At 37.6% G+C, this 20,999-nt stretch overlaps 1 protein-coding gene across 8 annotated transcripts in view; it reads left to right on the forward strand.

The window, feature by feature from the left end:
- QKI (QKI, KH domain containing RNA binding) overlaps positions 1-20,999 on the forward strand; it is a 149,542-nt gene that overhangs the window by 51,989 nt on the left and 76,554 nt on the right. For all 8 annotated transcript variants that reach the window (XR_009690689.1, XM_061130293.1, XM_061130292.1 and 5 more), the window contains exon 3: positions 15,172-15,288. Coding sequence is in view for 7 of the 8 variants with exons in the window: in XM_061130293.1 (XP_060986276.1) it covers positions 15,172-15,288 (117 nt within the window). In the remaining variant the exon portion in view is untranslated. The remainder of the gene's footprint in view (positions 1-15,171; positions 15,289-20,999) is intronic.

Genomic DNA, 20,999 nt, shown 5'->3' on the forward strand with positions numbered 1-20,999 from the left:
TGCAAAACTGTTTTAGCTTCAGGCGTGTTATGATTAAGTTGTAGTGAGACTTTTCCCAGAAATTTTTTATGAAGATAATTTGACTTTCTGATGTTTTAAAAATGGGTCTTAATTTTGAACAGTTATAGCTTTGAAAGGTTTGTCTTGGATCTAAGCTGTCATGAGGACATATATTGTCAGTGTGTTTACACAGATTGTAAGATGGGTAAATGCCCTTTCAAATATTTTTTCCAGCTTGTAGGACTTCAACATGACAACGCTAGTTAATAGTGTGGGTTTATAATGTTTTTCACGGTACTCTCTATGGGAAGTGAAAGTTGCTCAGTCGTGTCCGACTCTTTGCGACCCCATGGACTGTATAGTCCATGGAATTCTCCAGGCCAGAATACTGGAGTGTGTAGCCTTTCCTTTCTCCAGGGGATCTTCCCAACCCAGGGATCAAACCCAGGTCTCCTGCATTGCAGGCAGATTCTTTACCAGCTGAGCCACAAGGGAAGCCCAAGAACACTGGAGTGGGTAGCCTATCCCTTCTCCAGGGGATCTTCCTGACTCAGGAATCGAACCCGGGTCTAGCTCCTAATAATAATCTATGTTAATGGTGGAACATAAGTTTTAAATTTCTTTTCAGTTTATTTCTCCTGGGCTTGCAGATAAAATTTGGCTAGTCATAGCTTCTGAGTTGGTATGGAGTTACTGGTCAGATCAGTTTCTTAAGATCTGCAGAATGGCTGCTGAGCTGACTTTTGTTTTGGAGGAATTATGAGAGGGGAGAAGAGATCAATGCAGTTGGTTGTCTTTACTTAAGCCTTTGTTCCTTTGACTCTTGCGGCTTTCTTACTGTGTTGAAAGACTCGATATAAACTACTTTCGTCTTTCGTTGTTCCGAGAAACTAATGGACAGTAAGTAAAAATTTAATGATCGGCCAAGTCTCTCTCTTCAAAACCTAGGTTAAACCTTGATATTTGACAAGATATGATCTTAATTATAAGTGAAAATAAAAACATCTGCACATCTCTCTTTGATATTTTATACAGGAACCTCTTAAGGATAGATTGTTGATTTGAAGGTTAGATATATATTTTTATTGAATAGTGTAAAATGTTTCACATTACATACTAACCTATTGGAGTTTGTAATTTAGCAGTACAATTTGATAATATAGAGCATGTCTTTAAGTTTTAGGAAGAGAGACTATTATTGTTGACTTAGAACTTTAAACAGATCAATTCAGTGAAGGTCAGTTTCATAAAACTTGGTTTTCAAGTTTCATTTTTATTTCACTCTGCAAGGGTATTTCAAAGGCCTGCTGTGTACCAGATATTTAATAGGCTCTTTGTGGTCTGAGATATACTAAATTTCTTAGGATGTTAATGGAAATTATTCCAAAACGGATTTCAAGACAGTCTGAAAACTAGTTTTGTTTGGTTTAAATTTTTTCAAAGTTTAACGATTTTTAAAATAAGCAGTCTTATCTTAAAATAGGAATGCTTTCTTTTGTGAGCAACATTTTGATATTAAAAAGGACTAGTGTGTAGAAGAACAAGCTAAAAGATGGAGTTTTTAGGGAAGACTAATTACTTGTAAGCAAGTGTTTTCCAAACTCAGTTGAGATAGAAAAATTTTGCCTGTGATTTATCTTATTTGAAAAGAGATTGTTAGGATCTACTTGGTTAAAATTACTGTGACAGAGGTCTTAAGGAATTAGATGGTAACCTCATCACAGGCGTTAACCTCCATATCTCTAAGATTCTCACTGAAGTAATCAAAGGAATAGAAAAATTAGAGAGAAACCTGCTCCTCGGGGCTATTGGGTGTTAGATGTTACAGGAAAGGTCAAGGTGCTTATCTCTTTTTGGCCAATTTTGGGAGAACAGTGTCTCCTGGGAGTAAGTGAAACAGTCAGTAACAGAATCTTCTTAATCCTAATCCTGTCCCCTCTAAAGTTGGTAAAAAATGAAATGGGGTGTGGAGTAGTCCACAGTTATATCCTTTGAGCTTGGCCACCCGTTTTTGTGCCTGCTTAACATAGATGATCTAAGTTTATTTTGTGAGTGAATGAACTCATTATTTATACCTTCTTTTGGTTTGAGTTTGAGCAGAAAACTACTGTAGCTTTTGATAGAATTTGTCTTAACTTTTGGGCTTACCAGGTGGCGCTGGTGATAAAGAACCCTCCTGCCAATGGCAGGAGATGTAAGTGATGCAGTTTTACCCTGCGAACACTGAAATAGAACTTTTTAATGATTAGCCATAGAACTAAATTTAATTATTTCTTTGGTAAAGTATGTTATATGTCTCAGTAAACCCATCCCTTTAGAACAAAATAGTTTATAATAAATTAGGAACTTCCTGAAATCTAAGTTTTGCTTATAATGCGTGCGTTGCTCAGTCACTTCACTGGTGTGTCACTCTCTGCGATCCTGTGGACCATAGCCCGCAGGCTCCTCAGTCCATGGGATTTTCTAGACAAGAGTGCTGGAGTGGGTTGCCCAGGCCTACCTCCGGGGGATCTTCCTGACCCAGGGATGGAACCCCAGGTCTCCTGCATTACAGGCGGATTCTTTACCTCTGAGCCACTGGGGAGGCCCTACCAGGCTGCTCTGTCCATGGGTTTTCCCAGGCAAGAAACTAGAGTGGGTAGCCATTCCCATCTCCAGGGGATCTTCCTGACTCGCGGATTGAACCCTGGTTTGCTGCATTGCAGGCAGAGTCTTTACCGTCTGAGCCACCAGGAAGCTTTCCCTAAGTTCACAAACAGTACAGTATCAGTAAGTAGCCTGCCTAGCATGAACTTGGCCATCTCTATGTTTCATATTGGCATGATAATTTCTTCTTCTTTACTTGGTAAGGAATTGATTGAGCTTAAAAAATTTATCACTGTTGAATAGCTTGGAGTTATAGAACAGTGATTGATTACTTTTTTGCCTTTTTATTTGTAAGATTATATAAGAGCAGTACAAATTTGCAGTTTTAAGGACAGATTAAACAAAAGAAAAAAGCAGAATTTGAGAAATGATTAGAAACAGGAAGGCTACAGAGGAGATATGAGTATAAAACTGTAAAATTTTGATATCATTCAGTAGCAAGGGCCTGAAGAACGGCAGTGACAGTTGGAACAAAGACAGGGGGACAGATTAAAATCTTAAGATTTTGTAGTCTGTTACATGTGGAGGATAATATTGTAGAGGAACAAAGAGTAAGAGGTGGTAAATGTACTGTATTAATAGAATTTAATAATGGAAAATCACTTAGAATAATTGAAAATCACTGTGAACTGAGTTTGTTCTTAACAATTTAGGAACATTGAAGCAAGGGTAGTGTAAGTTACCAGTAAGTCAAATGTAACTAAAATTTATGCCCCAGAAGAGCAGGTTTTCTTAAGAGCTGAATTAGTACTTTTGGAGCACTGTATGAGGGTGATATTTATGCACCAAAATTTAAGAAACCAGTTTCAAAGAGCCTTAGGCTGTATTCATAATCAATACATACTCAGGATTACTAAATATTTGATCTCCCAGACTTATATGCAGGGTCTGAGGTAACACTTGTAAGCTCAGTGTTGACTCAAATAATTGTATTGTTCTCTCCGTGTGTGTCTTTTGTTGAAGTTTATGCATATTTACCATTGAATTATGTGGATAAAGTGATCACGTAGAAGTTTTCATTCATGTGAAAGGTTTGGTTAAGGTACAAAGGATGTGACTGTTGATCCTAGTCAGTAACAGACATGAGGATATTGAAAAGGGGTGGTCATGTGAAAGGAGTATGGTAATGGTATGTTCTGTGATATATGTGGAAAATAACTTATATTTGGGCTCATTGTGAAAGTAAACTTGAATCTGAAGAGGGTTTTTCTAGACTTTGTGCTAAACATTTTGAGCTACACATGAGCACCTGGTAGAATCAGAGTCTTCAGCAGAGAGGCTTTATGCTATACTGATGAAGTGTCTTGACTCTAGGTATTCTGGATTGGGACTACTTTTGTAACCTTGAATGTATTAAATGGAGATGATAATGATAACTACCTTCTAGTGTTGTTGTGAGGATTAAGTGACTTAATGCAGGTAAGTCTTCCCTTATAGCTCAGTTGGTAAAGAATTCGCCTGCAATGCAGGAGACCCCGGTTCCATTCCTGGGTTGGGAAGATCCACTGGAGAAGGGATAAGCTACCCACCCCAGTATTCTTGTGCTTCCTTTGTGGCTCAGCTGGTAAAGAATCCGCCTGCAATGCAGGAGAGTTTGAGCCCTGGTTGTCAAGATCCCCAATGGCTACCCACTCCAGTATTCTGGCCTGGAGAATTCCGTGGACTATACAGTACATGGGTTCACAAAGAGTTGGACACAACTGAGCCACTTTCACTTTCTTTCACTTTTCAGTGTGGCTAAAGTGCCAAGCATCGACGTTGACTTTTATGGAACACTCATAGTAGAACATACGTCATAGGTGTACTCAACACCTAAGAAATGTTGAATGACATAGTCCTTGCGCTCATGATGCTTCCATATTGAAGTATCATTAGAGAGAAACCTGCTCCTCAGGGCTGTTGGGTATTAGATGTTACAGGAAAGGTCAAGGTGCTGATCTTTTTTTGGCCCATTTTGGGAGAGCAGTGTCTCCTGGGAGTGAGTGAAACAGTCAGTAACAGAATCTTCTTAATCCTAACCCTCTTCCCTCCAAAGTTGGTGAATGAAATGGGGTGTGGAGTAGTCCATGGTTATACCACTTGATCCTGGCCACTCATTTTTGTGGGTGGGAAATAACAGTTTTTTCTGTGACATCATTAAATCTCATTTGGATTTTATTCTGAAAACAGGCTTCCGTTTAATAAATTTTTGGAATGTTCCTGTGCTGCCTGTGTTAATCTCTTCTCTGTACTGTATATGTGTGAGGCACTGTGGATTCACACACACACACAGGCACACATGGTGCTACTTTCTAATTTCAAAGAATGCCCTGTAAAGACATGCAGATTATTGCAGATGGTGAGACAGGAGGGCTTTAAGAGGTGGGTCCTCACTTGGGGGAAAACAGCCATCTCTAGGAGTCAACAACCAAGGAAGTCACAGAAGGACCACTTGAGCTTAATACTATGAAATGAGAATTTGACGTGTTTGGTGAGAAAGTATTACAGGGAACAAAAATTCAAAGTCCCCGCTGTTTTAGAGAACAACGTTTCTGAACAGAAGGCTAAAAGCAAAGATAAAGGTTTGAAAAGTAGCTAGGGGTCTTTTAAAAGGCCTTGTGTGTTAAGTGTTTGGACCTTACACTTTCAAAGATCCTGTCCTCTATTTGTGTCATCAAACCCTTGTTGGCTTTCATTGCCTTCATATCTTTTATTTTAATTGATTAGATAATTTTTTGTTTTTATAAGTACTTGTTATTTAGCTTCCTAAAGAATAATCATCATCTTATTAACCTGAGTTTCTTTGAGTGGTTTCCTCCTTTTTGCAAATTATATTCATACTCAAAAGAGAAAGACTTGACATGATTTAGGATATCCAAATTCATATGCTATAATTTTAATATTTTGGTTATTATTGGTTACTTTTCTTCACTTTTACATTTGTTGGTGTAAATGCTTCTTCTTAGATGTCCTGTGCCACCAACAGATGTATATGAAGGCCTAATATACAAATGGTTTGCAGAATGGTTCCTGTAGTAATTATGTACCTTAAGAAGACATATTTGGCTGCTTATCTAGAATTAACATGAAGATAGAGAAGGGATAAGACATCTGTCTCTCCAAAAGTACATGGCATTTTGATATAGTCATTTTTTTTTTTAAACAGAATACTTCCGTTGATTTTTTTTTTTTTTTTACTGAACTCTTGTATCTCTGGCCATACTGGTTTCATTTGGGATAGTTCTGACATGAATATTGGTTGGTATTTTCATTTATGTTGGTGAGTAGATGACAGTGAAAATCTTGAGACGTGTGTCGAAACTTTATTGTTCATAAATGTGCAAGCAGTTTGTTTGCTGAATTGGATAATGACTTCAAATACTGGAAGAAGGCTATGCTATTCACAGTGGACTTTAGATGCAGCAAACTTTTAAATTTAATCTGCATTGTTAACCTTTTCTCCTTTACTGTCATCAGTTGAGTCAATGAAACTATAAATCAAATCAGACAAGATATTCTGGTATTTTTAATTAGAAACAGTTGTATTGCTAAATAGTCACAACTCTTCTCTCATCTTACATATTTGCATAAGATGGCTTACTGGTGTTGACTACATTAGAAGTGGTCCATGTTTATCTGCTGAACAGAAGACTTTATCAAGAAGTACACATTTGTGTGTATGTGTTTGATACTTACTATGTTGCTTACATGATATGATGTAAAGTTTATAAATATCTAACTTAAAATTGGAAAAGACCCTGATGCTTGGAAAGATTGAGGGCAGGAGGAGAAGGGGACGACAGAGGAGGAGATGGTTGGATGACATCACCACCTCAATGGACGTGAGTTTGAGGAAGCTCAGGGAGTTGGTGATGGACAGAGAAGCCTGGTCTGCTGCAGTCCTTGGGGTCACAAAGAGTTGGACACGACTGAGCAAATGAACTGAACTTAAGATCACCTTAGCTATACTAGACAAAATATTTAAAAACAGAGCATCAGTTTATTGTGCAAAAAGCAATCCAAAGAAGTGCATCTTCTTTTTAAAATTGTTTTTCCAAAATTTTAAGCAGAAATTAAACATGTCTTAGAAACGTTTCACTGAAATGAATGCTTTTGGAAATCATTTTTTATTACACTTTGATAGGATGCCACAAAAGATTTTATCTTTGTACATTTCTTAAAAGGTTAGTGGAAAGATTTGTTATAATACTTTGTTTTGTCATTGAGAGAACTAATTTCTATTTAAAATTAAGTCAGCAGCAACAAATAGCATTAGACATGATTGTTGTTAACTTCTTCTTTAGAAATTAACATGCCACCTGAGGGAGATATAATTGGTAAGCCACAGAGAGGTCTGTACTTAAACAGTAGGGTTAATGAATGTCTTTTTTTTTTTTTTCCCCCTCTCTTTTCTTCTTTCTTTTGGCCTTTAAATTTTGCAGTTAGCTTAGGCTGTTTGAAATGATTTTCTTTGAATGTGTTGTGACATTGTTTTAATTGAATGAAGCTGCAGAACTAGCATGATAAATCAACACAGAATGAATTTTAATGCAAGGCAAATAATATTAACTTGGAAATTGGTTGCAGTAGACAAAGCAGCTGCTGTGATTAATTTTTTTCATTCTCTACTTACACCATTTTGAGAAGGATGACCTTGATGGTTTCGATTATATTTGAGTCCCAGTGGTATGTACTTGAACACATTTGAGCTGTTTTTTTGCTGGTTGTGGTGCAGTAGAGTTTGGTTCATTTTTAAGGTTAGGAAAATTTTGTTATGGATTTAATATGTTTGACTGGCTTTAAAACATTTTTTATTTAGTGAATAATAATTGGGAGTATTACTTAGCTATGGCAGAAAATCTTTTATATGTAATGCTGTGGTTTCAGCACAAGAGATTTAATATATGAAAAGAACAGAGTGTGCCAAAGATGTCCTCCTTAGGGTTTGTGTATCAGGAGTGGAGCCGACCACGCTGACAGAGAGCGCAGATTAAAAGTTACACGTTAGTTACTGGACATGCTGAAGTGCCTTCATTCATGCTGCATTTTCCCACACATTCTTTGGCTCTTTCAGATACAAGGTATATTCTCTGTGTGAATTACTTCAGAGAAAGATTTGTATAGAGCACAACTGTAATAGAGAAAAAGCTGGCAAAGGTTACTTATTTTAACAGTTAAGGTACCAAACAGAATAAAGTCATTTTCACAGATTTCTTGAGAGCAAGGAGAATTTCTCCTCTTTCTCCTCCTCCCATTTCTCCTTAAAAAAAAAAAAAAAAAAAAATCAGGCATCTATTTGACTCTTTGAGTAGCAGACCATGGATACATATTTCATTAAGTTGAATTTGAAAATGAAAGATTGTTTCCTATTTTACTGAAAAATACTCAGTCAGTGAGGCATGGAATGTGGAAATTCTTGTCTCTGTTCAGGTTGTTTGAGGAGAGGAGAGGGAGTGAAGTTTAGAGAATCTGTGACTGTATATAAAGATAGGGGTTAGCAAGGCCTGTTGATAGATTTTCTGTGGTCGGTGTCTTTTTCTCTTTCTCAGACCCTCATTCTAATATATTTTTACCCTGTACTGCCTTAGTCACTTCTAGATCTACTTAGATTTAAAGGCAGCCTTTTTTAAAAATTTTGTGGACTTCTCTGTTAGATACTAAGGGTAGTTCAGACCAGCTGAATAGTTTCAGTAAAATAGGACACAGAAGGGGGAAAAAAAAAAACAAAAAACAGACATCTGCCTGAATGCATCAGAGACCTAGCAAGATTGTGAAGAACTGCTAATTCAGGATTCTTGGAAGGACAGAGAATCAAGCTTGAATGTAAGCCTGGCTTTGTGAAACTCCTTTTCCTCTAGGTGTGTTTCTTGAATCTGGAGAGGACAGCTGAGAGGCTAAGCTTTGGGGAACATAGGTCTCATCTATGTAAGCTCCTTCCCATCCCCAGTCTTTGCTTTGGGTAGGAATCTGATGGGTGTGCATTCTAGGGGTAAGAGTGAACTACTTTCCTAGGCCTTTACAGACTTTGCATGTCAGCATCAAAATTGTGTCAGCCTCAGTAAGCAAAATTGAGGTGATCTTAGGTTGCTAGTTAACAATAGGTGCCTGGCAGAAGCTGACACATACTGCCTCTGGAGAGAGATAATATCACCTTAGGCCTTATATATTGGAGAGGGCAATGGCACCCCACTCCGGTACTCTTGCCTGGAGAATTCCATGGACAGAGGAGCCTGGTAGGCTACAGTCCGTGGGGTCGTGAAGAGTTGGACACGACTGAGCGACTTCACTTTCATGCACTGGAGAAGGAAATGGCAGCCCACTCCAATATTCTTGTCTGGAGAATCCCAGGGATGGGAGCCTGATGGGCTGCCGTCTATGGGGTCACACAGAGTTGGACATGACTGACATGACTTAGCAGCAGCAGCAGGCCTTATATTATTTCAGTAAGCTGTTTAGTAAATACATTGACACACACTAGAAAACAAGCAAACACACAAAGAATGCAAGATGATGTTAACAAAAATCTGAAGAAACAAGACAAAAGAAACACATTCATCAAGACTCTAGATAGTAGGATTATTAGACCCAGACTTTATAAAAGTTACGCTTACTGTGTGTATGGAGACAAAAGGCAAGTTGGAGAAATACGGCAGAGTAATGGGAGCTGTGAAAGAAGAGTCAGACTGAGTGTGTTAGGGAAATAGAAAGTATAAAAGAAAAGTCAAACTGAAAAATTCCTTAACTGGGAGTAATAGGTTTAACAGAAGACTCAAAGCTTTTGAAGAGAGAATTAATGAAATTGAAAATTACCTCAGTTGGAAATTCAGTATGAAAATAAATTTAAACTTAGAATTTAATATCTTAATAAATATCTTTATATCTTAATATATGTAGGCTCAAGGGCAAAAGGTACTACTGGAGAAAAAGAAGACCACTTCATAATGACAGAAGAATATAATTTTGTATATACCAACACAGTTTCTAATTGTGTAAAGCAAATAGAACTGAAAGAAGTAGACAAAAGTTAGTCACAGAAGAGTTTGCCTGCTTTTTTTTCCTAAGATTTTTTTGATATGGACTATTTTTGAAGTCTTTATTGAATTTGTTAACAATATTGCTTCTGCTTTATAGTCTGGCTTTTTGGCCCCAAGGCATGTGGGATCCTAGCTCCCTAGACAGGGAGCAAAATTGCACCCCTTGCATTGGAAGACAAAGTCCCGACCACTGGACTGCCAAGGATGTCTCATGAACACCCATGGAATATTTAGAAAAATTGGCTATGTGCTGTGGTTAAAAGTCTGAACAAGTATTACAGGGTTGATATTATGTATGGTATTTTATTATGAAACATAGGAAGTTAGAAATCAGTAAAGATACTTAGGAAATTCTCATATGTTTGAAATGAGAGTAATACATTTAAATATTCAATAACTATCAGGTTATTTGGCCTGAATGATAGCGGCATATTGCATATTCAAAATTTTGGGATACAGCTGAAGCCAGCTAATAGGAATACTTAAAGCTTTAAAGTATATTTATTAGAAAAGAAGAAAGGGTGCAATAAGCTGAGCATTCGTTTCATAATTGGGAAAAATACAGCAGGTTAAACGTAAAAAAAGTAGAAGGAAGTAATAAAGGTAAGAGTAGAAATTAATTTAAAACCCCTGAAAACCATCACAAAATGAAGAAAATCAATGTACTGGCTGGCTACTACTGCATTTTAATGAACTACCCCAGGAACTTCTGTTAAAACAACCACCATGTATTTACCTCCTGCTTCTCTCGTGTGTGCTGGTCGTTTAGGCTGGGCTCACCACAGCAGTTCTGATCGGCCCCTGCGGTCAGCTGCGGGTTAGCCAGGCCCCTCTGCTCTTGCTAGTGACCTGTCTGTGGGCTGGTGTGGGTGGGGACTAGATTGCTTGTCTTTCATTCTCAAGTGGGTTAGTCTGAGACTGTTACATGGGAATAACAGGGCCTAAGAGAGGAAGTACACATAAGACTGAGACTTAGGCTTTTGACACATACATTATTCTTTTCATACATTGTATTGGAAAGCCAGTCACCATGCTAACCCCAGGTTCAGGAGGTGAGAGGAGCTGCTGAATTTCACTGCAAATGACATAGGTTACTTTTAGGGATGAATGGGTCGTTGTGGTCATTTTTGAAATCAGTCTACCCCTGTCAACAAAAGAAAAGGTACATTCTTTGTAAAGACTGGAAGACCTGATCAAGAGAAGGGACAACATAGATAGCCAATCAGGATTGAAGTGGCACCATTGTTACAGATCCTATAGATACTAAGAAGAAAAGTCTACGAAAGCTTTATATCAACAAATTTGAAAATTTAAACTATATTGACATATTTCTAGATAAACATAAGTTACCAAAATTGACATATGAAGGAATAGGAAATCTGAATTAAGTAACTGAATCCGTAATTGAAAACCTGAACAGAGAAAAAAAACTCTAGACCCAGGTGCCTTCACCACTAATTTCTCTTCAGTATGTAAAGAAGAGAGACAGCACATGTTAGCCTCTACAAGCCATTCCAGAGAGTTGAAAAAGGGGATTACATCCCAGCACATTATGGGTCTAGAACAATCGTGATGCCTAAACCCCGAGAAACATGAAAAAGGAAAATTATAAGCCAGTTCCATTTGTGAATGTAAATTTAAAAAATAAAATTGTCACCAAGAAGTGCTAACAAACTGAACCTAGTGATTTATAATAAAAGATAATGCATCATGATCAAGTTTATTGTAGAACTATAAGGGTGGTTTAACATTTGATAATGAATTATAATCCATTGTGTTACCAGAATAAAGGAGAAATATGATTGTCTTAATAGATGGTAGAAAAATGGGATACATTTAAACATCCTCTCGTGACTAAAAATAAAAACTCTTAGTGAACTAGGGAATAGAATGGAATTTTCTTCATCTGTTCAAGTATAGACAGATAACTTCAGACTTCATAGTGAACTATTGAAAACTTCATTTTTGAAATCAGGAACGAGTCAAAGATAATATACCTTATTTGACTTTGAACTCAAGATGTGCTGGCCAGTGCTGTAAGGATGGCCAAGAAAAGAAATTAAAAATATGATTTGACAGTTACATATTTTTTCTTTTTTCTTATTTGCAAGTGTTATGAATCTTCACCAAAAGAATCCAAAAGAATCTACAGAAAAATTAGAATGAAGAAACAGAGTTGCTGGGTATACTGTATGGTATAAAAAGATAAATTATGATTTCACATGTAAAAAAACAAAAATGAAATAAAAATGTGATTTACAGTAGCAAAAATGAAGCCCCAAATGTCTTGGAATAAATCTAACAAAAACAGAGGCACAGAAAGCTTTGTATTCTTGAGAGAAATCAAAAAACACCTAATCAAATGACAAAATTATACTACATTCATGATCCTGAATATTGTTACAATATCCCAATGAAAGTTATTGCTAGAATCATTTTAGAAATTGACCACCTATTTCTGAAATCTGTATAGACACACAAAGACTGAGACACCTTTGAAAGAGGAGCAAGGTGAAATAACATGCTATCCTGCGTATTAAGGTTTTGAAAATAAAGTTACATTAAATGATAGTGAGATACTGAGCCAAGTAGATTAATGAGAGAACCCAGAAGTAGACCCATATATATAAACATGTATAGATGTTACTTACGACAAGAAATAGCATTGCACTGTAGATCGGGGGAAAGGATAGTCTCTTCAGCAACATGTGGGACAGTTGGGTATCCACGAGAGAGAACAGGAGAAGAGGAGGTGGTTTTTTCATCACGGACATCACTTTCTGGCACACTGTGGACATAAATGAGAAAGTCATGACAGTAACGCTGCTGAAAGTTAATACAGAAGGGAGGGTGTCTTGATGACCTTGGGATGGAGAAAGACTTCTTTTAAGACAGCTGCATTAAAATTATATGTAATTTAATTCAATTCAGTCTGGTTAAATTAAATCATCTTAAGACACCATTAAAGACCAAAATGGCAAGCCACAGGAAGGGAAAAGGTATTTGCCACACGTGTGACCGCAAAGTGGAAATCAGTAAGAAAGCAAAACAACACAATAGAATAGTCTGAAAACTTCGCATGTGCTTCAAAAAATATACATCTGAATGACCAAAAACATAAGAAGTATTGAAGTGTATCAGAGTGAAATCCTCTCCTCTTTTGGGAATGTAACTGTGGATGACCGGTTTAGAAAGTAGTTTAGTGCTGTCTACTGAAGGAGTTTTGGGGCGTTTTCCGGGAGATGGTGAAGGACAGGGAAGCCTGGCATGCTGCGGTCCATGGGGTGGCAGAGTGGGACACGACTAAGCCACTAAACAGCAGTCTCCTTTACCAGCAGTCTTTTCCCTAATGGGACAATCCTTTGTCCTGCTTCTTTGGTTTGTACACTCTTACATGCAAGAGACTTCCTCAAGTTAGCGCATTCCTCAAGTCTTTGGTGAACTTTGTCTATACATACTTAAGTATGAAGCACAGAATTGAATTAGAAGCTCGTATTCTTGAACTGGGCTTGCTCATTGCAGGGTTCAGTGGGAGTTGATCACCTGAAGCGAAGTGTCAGCCTTTGAGAATGGAGCCAAATGCTACAGTGTGAGAGTGTTTTCTTCAGGCAGCTTTTCTAGAGATGAAAACTCAAGCCTGATACCTGCAAGTTAGATGCCTGGCTATTGATAGTCTTTGGGCAGGGTCTGTCCTGTGTATATCATTGCCATCCTTCTGGTTTTCTGCAGAACTCAAGGCGGGAGTTCCTGGTCTCTCTGGAGTTCTGTAGGGCAAATTGGCTATTTGATCGTATCCCTTTCCATGGACATTCTGAGCTGACTTGTTGATTGAGGGCCTGAGGCTTCCTGAAGTGAATTTGTAGTAGACTTCACAGACTGTGACCACTGTGTGGTGGACTTTGTATTGGACGTTCCGTATCTACTGTGCTGTGCGCACATGCAGTCCTCACGGCAGCAGTTCCAGATAGCGTCATCTTCATCACGTGACTGAGGCTTGTTTTATACACCTTCCCATTCTTACTGATGACTTACTATTGGAGCTTGAATACCAGTTGGGGTCTGTGTGCTTTCCAAGTACAAACGTGTAATCATTTACATGTGCAGTACTTCAAGTACAGTACAGTACTTCAGTTTATTTAGATTGGAGGTATGGGAGGAGGGCTCTCGACTGGGTGACAGCAAGGGTTTAGTTGGGTGAAGAGGTAGATCAAGTCCTATACGTCAAAAACTAGGCAAGGTAAAGGGTTCTATTTGAATGCAAAGAGATGGTTCAGGCAAGTTTCAGAATTTCGAGTCTTGTATACCTGGGTCAAGGACCTGAGAGTCTTTGCTTGGGGTGGAAGAACTGATATCATAATCCCCTAGGGAAGAGGACTTTCTTCCATCCTCAAACGTGTACACACACATCTTTCATTTGGGAATCGCTTCTGTAAGATGTGGCAGTGCTGGTGAGCAGCTGAGGCAGAGCAAGCAGCCTCTGGAGCACAGAAGACTGAGGAGGGGCCTGACTTCTCAAGCCCTGAGAGCAGTGACTGACACATTAGCGTTATGTGATGATACTCTAACAGTAGGTGTAAAATGCAGGGAACAAGTAGGAAGCATAGGTATCAGTAACGTTTGAATAAATAGATAAAAACCACCCATGGATCTTTGTGGAACTGATGATATAAACATTCTTTTTTTTTGTCTTTTATGTAGATGACATATGAATGAGGAAAATGCCTTTCAGAGTTCATAGTCAATCTGTTCCTCTCATTGGCCTTTTACAAAATTAACTTCTGTGTATGAATATTAGAAGTTTCTGTGGAGGGATGATACTTACAGTTATTTCTTATCACTGTCCTTTTTGTGACAAGAGTTAAAGTTCTTTGTTAAAGAGGTGGTACAAACTAAAGGTAGAGATGGGAAATAGGAAAATAAGAATGCACATACAAAATTGTGCAAGGATTGTGGGAAAAAAATGTAGACACTTATGTCTTAAATAGTTAGTATAGTGTGGAATCCAACTTTGGCCATCAGTGTTCTGGCAGCCAGCCCCAAAATACAATGTTCTCTGAACAGTTGCTGAAGTATAGCTTAGATCAATAAGATAGGAATTTCCCCCAGGGATTTCTGTATAAAAGGCAGCCACTATTTAACATAATAAATAGCTCCTGGAACCCTGTCATAGAAGGGATTTGTTGAACTTTTCATGTACACTTGTTTAGAGTGTGCATGTTGATGGGAAGTTAAATACAGCACCTGTTGTAGGTAGATTCTGCTGTTCCTAACCCATGACTTGTGTTAATGCACATGGAAATGCCGAGCTAAACCATGAGCTGCTGTCATTACACCCCCAGACTGGGCAAGAAACTGGTAAGATTTTATTTCAACCTAATGTTTTAAAAAATTTAATTAGAGAAAGTTAAGTATATATTTAAATAATTAATTTATTTATTTTAAGTATATATTTTAAAATAACTTTAAGTGAATAATACACGGTGTTTTTTTCTCCTTCCCCCCCCCCCCCCAGTTTAATTTTGTTGGGAGAATCCTTGGACCTAGAGGACTTACTGCTAAACAGCTTGAAGCAGAAACAGGATGTAAGATCATGGTCCGAGGCAAAGGCTCAATGAGGGATAAGAAGAAGGTAAGTCCTTGAAAATGGGGCCATATAAAGTATGATAATGTACTTATATGTCATACATGTACTAATACATTTTGAATTATAATAACAAAATATCTAGATCTTAAAGCACTATATGTTATTTCATGTCAGAAAATTTTTAACTTTTTAAAGGTGGTGTCATGATTTTCTCTTTTTGATTATCATTACTTTTCATTTACTTAGCTAATATCAGTTAATTCATCATATTCACGTTGATTTTTACACTTGAGAAGCTGCCAGTTTGGAAGTTAGAGTATTCAATGTTGTATGTGTTAAAGATGTAACTGAACTTTGAAAAATCTAAAATGTTTCTCTTGATGAGATTTAAATGAGAAGAATCAAATGAATTCCTTTGGATTTATGTCATCTCATCAGGAGAGTGAGTAAACATGGGGGAAGGCTTGTAACTAGCCATATGTGAGTTATCTTTGTTTTTACCAGCATTTCACATTGAGTTTGTTTTCCAGACATTTTACTTTAAAGTATATTGTTGTTTTCTGCTTCTTTTCCTTTTGCCACTTCTTATTTTTCTAGTTCAGTTGATGAACACCTACTTACCTGCCTTAAATACTGTTTTTTCAGAAGGTTTTATTTGCCTGTTTCCTTTTATCCAGTGATACTATGAGGCAGAATTCTTTGAATTCTATCTGTGTGAAAAATGTTTGACCGATTTTTTAAGAATAACATAGGTTTTGATTGCCAAAGATTAAATGTATTGCTAGGAAGGGTTTGTTGTGTGTTTGATTTTTAAATACATTGCCTTGAAAGAGACATCAAATGGAGCTGTGGGCAGCTTTGTGGGAGCGTGTTGTGCATTGAATCCCTCTGTGGAGCTTACGGAGTGAAAGCCAGACCTGTAAAGTATTGTGACTTCATTCGGATAGGCTTCTTTTTGAGCTCTCACCTCATTTCATTTAAACTCTCCCATTAGCTGACTGGGTCTAAAGCATTTTTCTCTCCTTACAGATAAATAATGACTTAGTAGTTAAGCTAAGGGGAGAGGCCCTCAATAATACTAATTATCTGTAAATTTTATTTTAAGCTGTTCTTGTCAGGTGAGTATAAAGATATTTTGCGGAAAGCATGTGAGTTCTCCCTGAGCATATTTAGCAGTTGTATTTAAAACAATCATTTTTGTTAGGATCTTAAAATAATTGAATCACTTTGTGACTCAGCTGAGTGGCAGATTTGGTTCCCATGTTTGCGCTTATGGTTGCTTTGCATTAAGTACTGCTGATTTAATAGCCTAGGTACAATAAGACAAACTCTCAACAACTGAAGGGCAAATCTTCACCAACAGATGAGCGTATTCATCAGTTAAACAAGTTGTTGTATCAGTTAGCAAAGCATGTTTTGCCCTCTCCTCAGCCTCTACCAGTTCTGTAGTACCAGCCCTCCACTCACACACACACATTGAGAAGTAGAGCTTGGAACCCTGTAATGAGACATCGCGAGTGCTGTTTTCAGTCAGGTTGAACTTGGAGCCTGCCATCATTTTCGCATACAGTAGAGTGGTTAAGAGTGTAACCTCTGTAACCGTCTTGCTTTCATTTGAACCTTGCTTCTGTCACTTAGCAGCTTTGTGATGTTAGCAAATGACTTCGTCTCTTGGTGCCAGGTGAAGTGGGAGTAGTGACGTCACTGATGGCTGTGAGGATCACAGAAGTTGTAGAGCACTTAGCAGAGTGTTTGACATACAGTAATCAGTTAATGTTAATGATTGCTCTTTAATAAATTTCTTTACACTGTTAGTACATTTTCTGTTTAAACTCTTATGTTGTATCATGGAGGAGTACTACAGTTTTTTAAGCTTTGGAAATGACAATACTTTGTTGTTGCTTTGTGACCTTTGAATATCCCGTATTCTCACAGCTTTTTTGTTTTGGTTCCCCGATGGTTGGTGTGTCCATGTTCTGTCTTGTCCACTTTGTTCTTAAGCACAAACAGAAGTGGTTAACACATTAAATTTTTTTAATTTGTACTGTTGCCTAATGAAATTAAAAAAACTTTCCAGATTACACATAATGCATGAAAACAATGATTAAGACACCAACAAAATCTGCATTTTGACTGCAGATTGCATTTTTAGTTTTATTAAGTGCTATAGGTGAATATACTTTGGGAATATCCAGTTAATTTGGCTACCGTATGTTTGATATTATGGTGAAGAATTTTTGTGTAGACATATAATGCCAAGAGTGTCTTCTGTAATATTAATTTAAATCTATGCATACTAAATTGTCAACCATGTCATTTTGGTTTACTCTGCTCTGCTCATTGAGTTCATAAAAATGTTAATAGAAGTTACGTCAAAATGGAAGGTACTATCACTTGTTCCTTGGCTGTTATTTTGAAAAAGAACATGAAAAATAGATGGAGACCAAAAAATATTGAAGTCAGTAATAAAGGCTGATTGAAGCATATTCCATGTGTTTAAAGGAAGACTAAACTTTTTCGTGTAGAGATGTCAGTTTATGTAAAAGCTGAGAAAGCTAGAAAATCTTAATTTGTTGACTGTCCGTGGTATTAATGATGGAATGCTGTTTGCTGATCTCTCAGTAACGGCATGCCATGTCTGTTTTACGGAGTATTTCTTTACTGTTTGATGAGTACTTGGCATAGAATAGGAACTGGGGAAAAAAAAAATCTGAGAAGGGATGAATGTGTAGGTAGTAAATGAAAGACATAGACGTTCCTCTCTCCTTTACCCTCCCCAAAGTTTTTATGAATAGAGAAAATGATAAATTCTATGTGTTTTCAGTTCTTTGGAAAAGATAGGCAGTACTGTATCATTCTAAGCTGTTGGTTTTAAGCAAGGGAATGAATATGCTACTTTATATTTTTCATTTTCCTGGATTGCTGTTAGTTCAGAATTACATTGTCATTGTATATAAATACCCAGAGGAATGGTACTGGGTAATTGCAGGAGCCTAAGGACAAGAACTTCACTCACACTTCATAACTGACTAGGGAGCTGTGCTTGTCTTTGTACTTCCCACTCCCAGCTGAAAATGTTAGTGCATGAGATGCTGCTGCTGCCGTGGCTCAGTCGCTCAGTCATGTCCAACTCTTTGTGACGCCATGGACTGCAGCACACCAGGCTCTTTGTCCTCCACTCTCTCTTGGAGTTTGCTGAGATCCATGTCCATGGAGTCAGTGATGCCATCTAACCATCTCGTCCTCTGCTGCCGCTTCCTACTGCCCTCAGTCTTTCCCAGCATCAGGGTCTTTTCCAGTGAGTTGACTCTTCCCCATCGGGTGGCCAAAGTATTGGAGCTTCAGCGTTATTCCTTCTAATGAATATTCAGGGTTGATTTCCTTTAGAATTGACTGGTTTGATCTCCTTGCAGTCCAAGGGACTCTCAAGAGTCTTCTCCACCACCACAGTTCGAAAGCATCAATTCTTTGGTGCTCAGCCTTCTTTATGGCCCACCTGTCACATCCGTACAGGACTACTGGACACGACCAGGCTATGATCCATGAAAAGGGTGAGCTGTCTACAGTTGGTCAAAGTTGGGTGTTGGGTCTCCTGAGAATGTCCAGTGGGACTCAGCAATTCTGATTAGAGCTCTTTGCTTGAAATGAAGGGATGTGCACTCGGTATCAGATGACCATTCGAGGGCTGCTAGTAGCAGTGGCCAGATGGTTTTAACCACATTTACGATCTGTTCAGTGTCGTATTCAGACTGCGCAAAAATCTCAAAAGATAATTTTTACTCTTCTAACAGGAATGAAGGCTTAAAAGAGGTCAAGTAACTTATCCAGTCCCTTATTTCTAACTGTTAACTACACTCAGTATAAACATGTATCTTGCTGGACATTGACATTCAGCTTTATAATTCATTCTCTTCAGAATATGAACTTTGAATTTAAAATTAGAAAAATCTGTTATAAAGTTTTAATTTAGATTTTAATATATTTCCCAAATATATTTGACCAAAGTCTGTCCATTCTGACTGATGTCTTAACTTCTTGAGGAGCTACAGTGTTGTATGGACCATGATCTCTGAAGTATTATTAGAGGGACATACTGTCCAATTGCAAACATAGATAGAATTGCATAACTTTTTTATTTGCCACTTTTCATATGCTTACACATTTTTCTCCTATTCTTACACTTCATAGATGTTTTACCTAGTTAATATGTGATGTTTTTAGAAAAGTTTAAAAGTGTATATGATCAGAGAAAAAGTATAGCGAGGCACCTGATCCTGTCGCTTTAGAGACTACTCTTGTTGACAATTGTGTTGTGTCTAGGAGACCATTCTTCCTGCATTGGTATATATACTTTCACATGTGTTGTAGAAAGTGAGTCTTACTATTCTTGATGCTTTGTAATTAGCATTTTCTGCAGCTCTGTACTCTGTCCTGTCAGTTTAATTGACAAATAATTGAGCTTTATAATGTCTGAGAGTTTGTGCTGCACGATAAGAAAACTTAAAAGATAGCTTAAGGCAATATTAGCAGTATATGCAAAAGTTAATTTGCTTGTATGGGGGAAACTTAGACTTTTATTTTTAATGAAGGATGTTATTGCTTTCTCAACACTTTGAAAATGATCAAATTGATACAGTTTTTTTGGTTTGACATACTATAAAGTGGTTGTGATAGCCAGTGACATAACATCAAGCACAAACATGGTCTAGACAGCCCACTTTATTAGTCTTGTTGAATGCTAGACTTCTGACAGCCTGGAGCGTAAGTGTAGTTTATTAAAACAACAACAACCAGAAAAACGGCTTTGCTCACGGCAGATGCTAAGCACTGTTCATTCATCTCCCAGCGTCGCACTGCCTGTCTCCTTTCACGTGTGCCTGGTTACCCCCGTCCTCCTTGCCCCTCTGTCTGCCGGATGGTCTGGGCCGCAAGTTCCAGACATCATCTCAAGCTGGAGATACTGTATTAGGTATTTCTAAAATAGAAGGACTCTTCAGCTCTGTCATATTTGTGTTTTTTTTTTTTTTTCCCATCACCGGAACAATTTCTTGTGTTGTTAAAGGTCTGGTCAGTGTTCCTAGTTCCCCTCTTGTCTCATAAATGTGCTTTTAACAGAAGTTTAAATGGTGTCCATGTGAGGGGCTTACACATTGCATTTGATTGATAGATCTGTTAAGCCATTCTCGCCCTGGCCCCCATTTCTCTTTGTAGTTTATTTGTAAAGGGTTTGAGTTGCTTGTACTGAAGAATTCCCGTGGCCTTTGCTGATTGTATTTTCATGGTCATGGCCATGTTTATTAACACTTATCTCTGTCCCCATATTTGGGCAGTTTGGTTCTGAGAAAGGTTTAATAAGGTTTAGTTCTCCTGCCCTCCCTTCCTCATTTCCTTTCTTCCTTTTGAAAGAAAATTTTGTAAGTAAATGTTGTTGTGGTACCAAAAATCTAGTGTTCTTTTTGTTTTAGCAATCATTGTTGATTGTTTTTCAGACCTTTTACTTCAGTAGGAACTGCAAAATAGTTATTACCCTGTTTCTTTGCTATTATTAGTTAGATTTAATTTTTATAGGAAAGGCTGGATAAATGCTCAGTTTGTTTTTGTTTTTTGTTTTTTTGTGACCCAGTCCCTTATTTACTAGGTTTAAAATAGTGAATTGGCTTCTAGGAATCCTCCAGAGGTGTAGAATTAGTTTTTTTGTTTTGTTTTTATTTGAGTATCATTATGAATGCATTTAAACAGTTTTGATGTATTTCAGT

Source organism: Dama dama, chromosome 26, assembly GCF_033118175.1.
Source record: "Dama dama isolate Ldn47 chromosome 26, ASM3311817v1, whole genome shotgun sequence".
Taxonomy (NCBI): domain Eukaryota; kingdom Metazoa; phylum Chordata; class Mammalia; order Artiodactyla; family Cervidae; genus Dama; species Dama dama.